The sequence below is a fragment of the Cryptococcus neoformans genome, chromosome 5 (assembly GCF_000149245.1).
Source record: "Cryptococcus neoformans var. grubii H99 chromosome 5, complete sequence".
Lineage (NCBI taxonomy): Eukaryota > Fungi > Basidiomycota > Tremellomycetes > Tremellales > Cryptococcaceae > Cryptococcus > Cryptococcus neoformans.
In genome coordinates this window covers 647,713-657,712 of record NC_026749.1, presented here as the reverse complement: position 1 = coordinate 657,712, position 10,000 = coordinate 647,713, and the positions used below count along the sequence as shown (strand labels likewise).

The 10,000-nt window shown below is 46.6% G+C and overlaps 4 protein-coding genes; 2 read left to right on the top strand and 2 right to left on the bottom strand.

Annotated features, from left to right (window-relative positions):
* CNAG_01297 (hypothetical protein) overlaps positions 1-731 on the bottom strand; it is a 4,792-nt gene extending 4,061 nt beyond the window's left edge. Inside the window, exons 1-4 of one of the 3 annotated variants that reach the window (XM_012194062.1) lie at positions 523-731; positions 379-474; positions 211-322; positions 53-150 (exon numbers count right to left, since the gene is read on the bottom strand). In XM_012194062.1, the coding sequence (XP_012049452.1) occupies positions 53-150; positions 211-322; positions 379-472 (304 nt within the window). In that variant the 5' untranslated portion in view covers positions 473-474; positions 523-731. Of the gene's footprint in view, positions 1-52; positions 151-210; positions 334-378; positions 475-522 lie in introns of all 3 variants that reach the window. The other 2 variants (XM_012194063.1, XM_012193598.1) reach the window with 2 other exon arrangements.
* A 132-nt stretch (positions 732-863) lies between these two features.
* On the top strand, positions 864-7,060 carry CNAG_01298 (lysophospholipase NTE1). XM_012193597.1 has 21 exons: positions 864-1,121; positions 1,174-1,591; positions 1,646-2,411; positions 2,458-3,638; positions 3,697-3,888; positions 3,948-4,009; positions 4,074-4,195; positions 4,250-4,305; positions 4,363-4,405; positions 4,462-4,764; positions 4,818-4,974; positions 5,033-5,069; positions 5,121-5,250; positions 5,298-5,398; positions 5,460-5,958; positions 6,022-6,033; positions 6,084-6,113; positions 6,163-6,306; positions 6,363-6,519; positions 6,570-6,632; positions 6,683-7,060. Exons 1-21 carry the CDS (start codon positions 985-987, stop codon positions 6,936-6,938), a joined length of 4,866 nt encoding a protein of 1,621 aa, XP_012048987.1. The 5' UTR covers positions 864-984; the 3' UTR covers positions 6,939-7,060.
* A 346-nt stretch (positions 7,061-7,406) lies between these two features.
* On the top strand, positions 7,407-9,909 carry CNAG_01299. Of its 2 annotated transcripts, XM_012194064.1 has the most exons (10): positions 7,407-7,547; positions 7,697-7,774; positions 7,844-8,043; positions 8,114-8,373; positions 8,432-8,930; positions 8,985-9,054; positions 9,123-9,187; positions 9,251-9,444; positions 9,506-9,552; positions 9,603-9,909. In XM_012194064.1, exons 1-8 carry the CDS (start codon positions 7,470-7,472, stop codon positions 9,441-9,443), a joined length of 1,443 nt encoding a protein of 480 aa, XP_012049454.1. In that variant the 5' UTR covers positions 7,407-7,469; the 3' UTR covers position 9,444; positions 9,506-9,552; positions 9,603-9,909. The 2 variants fall into 2 exon arrangements, with proteins under 2 accessions (XP_012049454.1, XP_012048986.1); XM_012193596.1 differs by having other exon boundaries at positions 9,251-9,439; positions 9,506-9,909.
* Positions 7,675-10,000, bottom strand: part of CNAG_01300 (small subunit ribosomal protein S21e) — a 3,148-nt gene continuing 822 nt past the window's right edge. The window contains exons 4-6 of the mRNA XM_012194065.1: positions 9,108-10,000; positions 8,820-9,049; positions 7,675-8,029 (exon numbers count right to left, since the gene is read on the bottom strand). The exon at positions 9,108-10,000 is cut by the window's right edge and continues 71 nt beyond it.

Here is a 10,000-nt window from a genome sequence, read left to right as displayed (position 1 = left end):
TGCCGTATTGCATCAGCTGACAGAAGAACATCTGACATGTAGGGATGCTTACCCAGCTTTTCAGTCAGTTGAGACATAGTCATTTTGGTCTCCAGAGCCTTGACAAATGTTTTTCGACCATCATGGCGTTCGCGAACAGAGTCGGCTAAACTAATGCCTAATCAGCTAAAGGCGAGGATATGAGTTATATATCGTATAAAACCTACGCACCCGTCATCCGTAACGGCAACTGTCACCCGCCTTGACCCGGATATCTCTTTATAAGTTTCTGCTCGAGACCAATCAAACAAGCTTGCCGTTTCTTTTTCAAGCGGAGAGAAACCTTGATCGGTACTGATATCAGTCAGGTTGGCACCGATAACACTCACCCGTACTTACCATTGATCAAATAAGGATGAGAATGATGGATCATGCGAAGTGTCGCTAATGCAGAAGGAGGTTCAACAAGAACTTGCGCCTGTTCAAGGGCCATATCTAGTTGTAGCTCAGCTCGGATCACAAGTAGAGCAAAAAGCAGCTAACAACAGAAGCAGCTTTCATGACTGCTGCAAGGAACAGCGCATTACCATCTAAAAACGACAACATACCTCTGTAGTCATGCGTACATGCCTGGAGCGTTTTTTCTAGTTCGAACTTCCATACTGTCGGGCTCTTTGAAGGCATAACACCGGATCGTCCCATATGGGGAGTGTTGAGGTCTATGAAGCTACTGGTACTTTTTATGATTGCAATTTGTCAGTTGAGTGACCATCGTGAACGTGTTCAACTACGTGCAGGCTCTCGCTTCGCGTATGTCCCCTCGTCATCGCTTTTCGACTTGGCTCGTTCGTTGGTTCTTTCAATCTTTATATATGGTACTTCGTATTATTTCCTCTTTTTTGCATATTCAGTCCAGTCACTGCTTCGTCATATTCTCCCCTCGTTCCTAATTTATACAGCATACAACTTGCCAGTCGCACAGAGAACCCATCTAGCCGCCAGTTCATGTCCTCCATCCCAGCCCCTCCGGACGCCAACGGCAACCCTCTCATTGCTTTAGCTGTCGCCGTCATCTATGCTATTTTATATGTTCTTCAGGGAGTCAGGTATGGAGTCAGCTTAATTACTATTGGCATCCCGAGGTAAGAGCCATGAGATCTGCCATTTGTGGACGTTCATTGACATCAGAGATAGCTGTATCGTCCGTATGCTCCAATACAGCCTGACTATTTCACTCGGTTTTCCACATCTCCTTGCCTTATTTGCCGGCGTGCTTCTCGCACTCTTCTTCCTCATAAGGTATCGCTACCTTACACGCTATGCTCAGCTAAAGGAATCAGCTCTACCTCCTCCATCACCGCCTGCTCTCGCTAGTCGCCTATTACCCTTGGACGGGGACGGGCTGGGTTTGCCAGATTCTAGATCGCAGGCATCATCATTTCATAATTACCTTGATGATTTCCTCTCCGCTATTAGAATATTTGGCTATTTGGAAAAGCCAGTATTCCATGAGTTAAGTAGACATCTGCAAACTAGGAGACTTGCGGCAGGAGATACACTAGAAATCGGTGGCGGTGAATTCTGGTGCGTTGTGGAAGGCAAAGTGCAAGTGGTATGTGCGGAAATTGTGCAACTGAATACAGGCAGACTTACTTTCTCCCTGCAGTTCGCACCGGATGCTTCTTCGCAAGGAACTCCGACACACTCTTCCGATACCAACAGCCCTACAAGACCCTCATTCAACGGCTATCATCTACTTAATGAAGTATCCACAGGCGGCACTCTCTCTTCTCTTTTTTCTATCCTTTCCTTATTCACCGAAGATATAAAGCTTTCATGGAAAAGTTCTGAAGATGATGAAGACGACGAGGAGCATATTTTTGAAGGTGCTGCCGAACAGTCATCGGCAAAGTTGAGGGTCAGAAGGGCAAATTCAGATGTAAGCCAACTGGGGCCGGACTCTATTGGGATCCGCTCAATGGACTCAACCTCTCTCCCTGAATCAATCGATGGTCATGGAGACTCAAATGTTCCCAAACCTTGTCTAGAAAGATCGTCTTCTATAGATGCTGTTGGAGAAACAGTTCGCGGAAGAGAAGGCATTTTTGCCAGCACCCCGCTGCCTGTTTCAAGTACTGAGCCTCCTTCTCCGCGACGTTCCCAGTCCCTGCGCTCTTCACCTCGTTTAAACTCTGCTACAAACTTGTTGTCCGCTCAATCTGAACACCTGCGATCTTCTATACCGAGAAAAGCGGGTATAGAGTTGGGGTCAAAAGCGCTGAAAGGGACCATTGCTCGGGCGACAGAGGATACAACACTCGCCGTGATTCCCGCAGCTGCTTTCCGAAAGCTAACTAGAAAATTTCCCAAAGCCAGCGGGACAGTCGTGCAAGTTGTCTTGGAAAGGTTCAGCCGTGTTACATTCATGACAGGTACGGATTCCCTTAAACATCCTAGCCCATCCTAATTTCTGATTAGCACACAAATATCTCGGTCTGACTCGCGAAATTCTACAAACGGAATCATCCCTTAACTTGCTGGTGACTCATCCGCTACCACGCTCATTTTACACTGGAGGAGGAATGCAAGCTCTGCGCGCGCGCTTCCAACCGGAAGCCCTGGCAAAAGGGAGCATACACTATGACTCACTTAAGTCCTCGCCTAATGCCAGAGTGTCTAGTAAAGATTATTTCAACTACGTGCCTGCAAGTCCAACTGTCAAAGCTCCTTCCTTACCTGCGATGACCCCCAAACCTCTCTCTCCTATCACTCATAAGACCTACTTGGGACAGACAGCGACAACTTCTACTAAAAATGAACGCCATGATGGTGCTGCCTCCCCTCTGGATGAAATAAGGGATAAAGTTCCATCATCCAGTCTCTCGCCGGCTACGGCAATGAGTGCTGATGCCAGCTTCCGCCACGCCAGTCCATTCATCCGTCGCACATCAGCCATGCGCCAACAGGTAGCTGCTGGTGATCTCGCAATGTCTGTGCATAATTTGCCCGATGAATCCGGCCAGGCATACTATCGTCCGGCCGCGATCACTCCTGGTCTATCAAAAATGGATACTTGGCAACGACGATATTCAAGCTCCTGGAATTTGAATGATTTACCCCACGCCGACGGCCAACCTGTAGATCCACAGGGAGATGACAAATCTCTTTTGAATGAGACATTCGATCTGAAAGAAGCGGTCCTCAACAGTATAGCTAAATCGATTGGATTGTATCAAGAGTCCGAAAGTAACTCAGATATGATTGCTCGCTCTTCGATGGCTCCGTCAGTGAGCGCGTTGTCGACTCCAAACTCTCCTATGTTTCCTCCTAATGGGGGTACTCCATTACAAGGAAGTACGCGTTCTCGCCCTCCGCATTTTGGCAATGTTCTTGACCTTATAAACGCATCTGCCCAGAATGAGGGTGTCATCGGGGGTATGTTGCGAGAAGCCGCTTTCAACTCTCGTCCGGATGACGAAGCTAGTAGTATCTCTATGAGTTTCCATGACTCTCAAGGAGGAGCTAGCGGCGGTGATAGGAAAATAATGAAAGATCTGGAACGACATGTAGAAATTTTGTTTTTCAAGAAAGGTAGCGTACTAGTAAAAGAAGGAGAGAGGTCACCAGGCCTGTACTATGTGATAGATGGTTTCCTGGAGGTAAGTCGGCAGCAACTTTTCCATGCCCAATAAATGTCGTCATTGACAAAATGTACAGACATCTCTCCCTTTTCGCAGCACAAACTCCAATCAGGAGAACCCTAATTCAACCCCAGGGAGCAAACAGCGCCAGTCAAGTTTTGGAAGTTCGAACGAGAGGCCTTTCAAAACGGCTCTAGGCTTGGATACTTCCAAAGGAAAAGAGCTAAATGACGGATGTAAGGAGGATGAAGCCTTATTTACTGTCAAGGTTCGTCCTCAGAGCGTTGAAGATGTGATGCCAACCATTATTAACAACATTATCCTCAGCCTGGCGGTATCGCTGGTTACCTATCTTCTCTTTGCTGTACAGATTCATATGTCGATATCACGTACGTTATTCAGCTTGCCCAGCACTAGAATATGGTCGTGAGCTGACTCAAAAGGGAATAATAGGGCCAAAACAGATTGCTTTGTCGGTTTTCTTCCCCACCACACTTTGGAGAGAATTATTGAGCGACGACCAATTGTTCTGTTGACATTGGCAAAGAGATTGCTATCTCTACTGTCGCCTCTTGGTAAGTGCAGGAAGATGCTTTGCAAAGTGAAGATATTCTGAGGCACCCTTGTAGTCCTTCATATTGACGCGGCTTTGGATTGGCAACAATTAAACGCCGGACAAGTTTTAGTGAGTCTATCATTCCGCGTGGCATTAAACTCTTTCCAACTGTTATTCATCCTGCAGTATGAGAAAGGCGATAAATCAACGGACTTCTACATCGTCATTAGTCAGTCGCTATCGTGCTTTATTCTTTTTATATCCCACTACTTACATGTTTCACAGATGGTCGTCTTCGAGCGTTCACTGAGAAGGACGACAATATGCACGTACTTCGTGAATATGGACAAAATGACTCCATCGGCGAACTCGACGTGATAACGGCTGTCGACCGCTCAGAAACTGTTCACGCCATTCGAGACTCTGAGCTTGTACGTATTCCGGCCGCATTATTTGATGCAATTAGCATTAAACACCCGGAGACGACGGTTCAGTTTATGAGATTGATCGCCGGTAGGGTAAGAAGGGCTTTGGGAGATGAGATGAACGGACGAGTTCCCGGCTTACCAACTACAGACATGAACCTCAGTGAGTTCTATTGGAGCGATAAAGTTACTTACCCGAGGACTGACAATTACAAGAAACGGTGTGCATACTTGGCTCTACGAGAAATGTTCCAGTGGCGCAATTCGCTGGTAAACTCAAAAATGCGTTGGAGGAGATCGGGGCATCTACGTCGTACTTAGACCAAGGTACCGTAATGCGGCATCTTGGTAGGCATGCGTTTGCGCGTATCGGGTGAGCACTCTTCTAGTTTTCTTTTTGGATATTGGATTCTCGCTTATGATCGCATCAGTAAATTGAAGGTAGCAGGATGGCTTGCCGATCAAGAAGTGAGCGAAACTCTGATTTGATAACGATATTAATGTCTAATGGTTACATAGCAACATTACAGGACAGTTCTCTATGTTGCTGACTCTCCTCCGGCCAGCCAATGGACTCTGACTTGCATCCGCCAGGCTGATTTGGTATTAGTTGTTTCCATGGGTGATGATCCCTCTCTAGGCGAATACGGTTAGTCCCTACATATATGTTAGCGGGGTAAAACTCATAATAATTAGAGAAATTGTTGCTTGCTACGAAAACAACGGCAAGAAAAGAATTAATTTTGCTCCATGACGAACGGACCGTTGCTCCTGGATCCACACGTCAATGGCTTAGCGTGAGTCAAACCACTCGACGTTCCGTTATTTTCTGTCATGTTTCTGAGGAAATGGGCACAGAATCGACCATGGATACAAACTCATTATCACGTTGAATTGCCTGGGGTCGTAACGCCAGCTCGCCCTATACCTCCGGTGCACGATGCGGCGGCTATTGCGGCCTTCAAACATCTTCGCGAGCAAGTCGAAACCCGTATTAAAAAGTACCGCGGTCTGCGACCATTTACTCGGCCTCGCCGTCCTCCTCACATGAACGACTTTGCTCGTATAGCTCGTCGTCTATGTGGCCAGCAAATTGGCCTCGTTCTTGGTGGAGGAGGCGCACGAGGAATATCTCATATCGGGATGTTACAGGCGCTTGAAGAATTTGGTATCCCGATCGATGCAATTGGAGGCTGTTCAATTGGAAGCTTTGTAGGAGGCTTGTACGCAAGAGAAACTGATCTATTGGAAACAGCGGGAAGGACTAAGCAATTCTCTGGGAGGATGGGATCGATGTGGAGGATCCTAAGCGATGTCACTTACCCATTCGTTTCGTATACCACTGGTCATGAGTTCAGTAAGTTTTATTAGGAGTTCTTTCCCATTTTTGGCTACATGCGCTGATGTGCCATCATTCCAGACAGAGGTATATGTAAGTTTTTCATAAAATGAGTACATTGTCATCAAGCCAACTTCTCGCAGACAAAGCATTCTATAACACGCATATAGAAGGTTAGTACTCTTCAGAAGAAGGATCATGCGAGGGCTGAGCGAACTTCAGATTTTTGGATACCTTTCTTCGCCAATTCAACAAATATCACACATTCGCGCATGGAGGTGCACAGAACCGGTTATGCGTGGAGATATGTTCGCGCTTCTATGACTCTTGCCGGTTTATTGCCGCCTCTTTCGGACAATGGCAATTGTATGTCGTTTCTGGACAGACTTTTGGCGCTATGAGACTGATAAGCAATCTTGCAGTACTTGTTGATGGTGGTTACATGGACAACACTCCCATTCAGCCTTTGCGCGAGAATGGTATCCGCGATATCATTGTTGTGGACGTTGGTTCGGTAGATGACACCTCACCGAGAGATTATGGTGACTCAGTCTCCGGGTGGTGGATCTTTTTCAATAGGTTCGAGTCCAATAGTACTACTTATGAGCAAGCTAATGTAATGTCATCAGGTTCAACCCTTTTTACGAAAGGAGAGTCCTATCCATGACAGAAATCTCATCACGACTTACCTAGTAAGTGCTCTCTGTCCAATTGGGATCCTTTTGCTTATCATTGTGGGCAGCGTCTCGAGTGTTAAGACGTTGGAGGGTGTTAAAGCAACCCCCGGCTGTCATTACATCGCCATGCCTGTTCAACAATTCGACACTCTAGGCGGCTTCAAGCGATTCTCTGAAGTCATGGAGATCGGATTGAAGGCCGGTCGAGAGACGTTGAAGAAGTGGAAGGAGGAGGGGAAGTTGCCAACTGGTTTGGTGGATGAAGCTAAAGGAAGCAAAGCCGTGCAACGTGGGTACAGACTCAGGCGAATGTCAATCTGAGGTCTGCTGCACAAGTACGGGTGGGTGGTGGAGACCGAGAAGGAAGATTTGCTTTTAGCAACCTTTCAAGTATCAGTTCCTCCCATGGCTCTCATGCATCTTAAATTGTTCATAAATGGCAACCCTTGTCTTTTGTTCTTCATAAATTGGTACCGCTTAATGATGAAGAACGGCGAGATCGCCGCTTGTCGAACAATAAAACGTCTGATCGCCTCCTCTCTGCTGCATCTGATTTACATGATACTTGCCACTACTTGTACTGTGATCTTTCACAAGGAAAAAGGGAGAACAGATGCTTTTGTTACCCGGCCCGGGCCAAACCATACATTTTCAGGGGAGCGAGTAAATACTAATAAAAATACTAAAAGAAGAGTCCCTGCGTCGATCAGCGGAGGTGGTCCATGCGTGTTTCATCGTAGTTTATATGAAGTATCCGCTATCCGTCAAATAGTGATTGTCCTACTGTCAGCCTATTAAGAAGTAATCACTAAAGACGTATTCTACTCTCGGAAACCCCCTGTCATTACCACCATGTCGTCACCAAACATCTCTCCCAAGGGCACATCATCAACCAAGAAGAAACAGGCACGTTCCGCTATCTCGACTTTGGTAGGTCCAGTGGCGGTTGGTAGACGTACCAACATTCACAGAGAACAGAAAAGATCATCTCCTGTTTGGCAAACAGGATGATAATGTGAAACAGGGGCTAAAATTGATAGAAGAAGACGTAGCTGACCGGAACACTGCATGCCCTTTAGGGAAGTACAATAGCTCTACCGCTGAACACGTTAACCTCGCTTTTGACTCTCCAAAATGCTGAAGACAGCAAACCGAGGGTGCGTCAATGAATGAACACAGGATTTCCAAATTAACTTTCAATTTGTTGAGCGAATCTATTGGTTTAGCTTTCAAAAATATCATGGCTTCCAGATATTGTTGTATATAAGTCTTCTATTTTGCCCATTGTATTAGGCCCGGTCTTGACTGTGACGTTGTTCTCGGCTGTTGTCGCCGCTGCAAGTCTGTGGTGGGGTAAAGAAGTAGGGCTAACGAACAATGTGGTACCTCTTCTGAGTGTCGTGGTGGGATTACTGCTTGTGTTTAGGTCAGTTGATGTTTTACGTATCCGTAGCCAGATGAGGCTGAGAACAAGCTGATAAGAAATGAAAACAAAGGAACTCATCGGCTTATGAACGTTATGCCGAGGGTCGCAAGGATTTTACTTGTCTAATATCTACTGCACGCAATCTTTCGCGCAATATTTGGGTTGCTGTCACGCTTCCTTCACCGTCCGATGGGGCTGTGGAAATTCAAATAAGCAGAGGTAACCTGACGGAGGAGAAAAAGAAGGTCATAAGACTTGTGGTAGCTTTTGTAGTGGCCACAAAGCATCATTTGAGAGGAGAAGGTGGCGTGCAACATAATGACCTCAAAGGTGCTGTTCGCTAAGGCAGCAAGAAAATGAGCATGCTAACGCATCCTCTGTCCTTTAGGCCTCCTTCCCGCGATCATGATAAATTCCAAAAGTTGGCGTCCTAGTTTCGCCCCTCCAAGCTTCGCTTCCATGCAGCACCTTTCCAGCTCTCCCAATGCTTATGGCGACCAACAAATTGACCAAGAAGCTTCTCTAGGCCTTGTCTCCTCATCACCCACAGTGCCATCTGGCCAGCCCAGGTCTTCGAATCGGTGGAGAACTGTGAATGAAAGTTCTTCGCATGGCGGAATCTCTGCAGCATTAGAAAACAGGCCTTGCGTAGGATCAGGCCTGAAAAGACGGCCCACGGCTATAAGGATAATCATGGCTGACCATGATGCCAATGGAAAGAGGTCCGGCTTGCTTTCAAACAATCGAGAGGAAAATGGTAAAGTGGATGAACGTACCCCAATGATCAAAACGCTTGTAAAATCCGGTCCATTAAAATCACTTGGAGCACCAGAAGGAGCGGAGATAGGCCTCGGAAAAATGGTTGAGTTGGGGCTGCCCCTTATTATGTATGCTTATGCTATGCCACTCGGCTGACTGTAGCTGATGATCTGGATCACCAGAGCACACGAAATTAGTCGCTCCATATCCAAATTTAGGAGAACGGGATGCTTGGAGACTGTTGGCCCTGCCGTGAGTAGTTTTATACTGTCAATTGGGTCCTTCTCACATTTCCGCCCACCGACCATTTTTGCGAGCAGGGTCTGAACTCCCTACAAGCGGCTGTGTCGTCCATGACAGATCAGCTTGGCTCTATGGAGCGAATGTAAGCATTTATACTATTAGTTACTGTCTTTCATGACCATACTGATAATTTTACCAATGACAGCGTCCAGACTCCATTACCATACGTCTTTTGTGTCCATCTCAAACAAGTTGTTTCCCTTTACCTTTTCATCCTTCCATTCACCCTCGTGGACGCAATGGGCTGGAAAATGGTATTCATCATGTTTTGCATCAGCATGACCTTCATGGGCGTCGAGGGTATCGCTGCAATGATTGAACAACCTTTTGGGACGTAAGGTAGATGAATATTTCGTTGGCGGCTGAAGTGCTGATTATACTGTCGGACGGATGATCACAGGGACCCCAGTGACTTGAACTTGGACTTATACTGTATAGAATTGCTTTGCGAGTGCGAGTGACATCCATGAGATAAATTTCCGCTGATGCACTTGCAGAGCTCTCATTGAATCTCTCTCTGAAGGCGATGAAGGGGACATGCCGATCTATAGCAGACCTATTGTAGATCAAGCTGCGGTCGACTTGAGTGCTGATGACGGTGAGGACGACTGAAACACTTGGACCACTTTCCTTTTCTTATTAACAGGCTACCATGCTTTGTTTGTCGATGGTCGATATAGAGCAGAAGTAAATGCAAGTCCTCCTTCATCGTTCTGTCTAACGCGAAGCAAGGGGACCATATCGTCGGTAAGGCGGATGAGAATGGGCAATTACAACGAGAACCGAATGTCAACTGCGAGTGTGCCAAGATGCAATCTTCCTTCTCATGCACATATACCTGTATCCTACATCAGTTCTCAGCAAAGTCAAACTGATGTCCTGCTGCTAGTCGAAA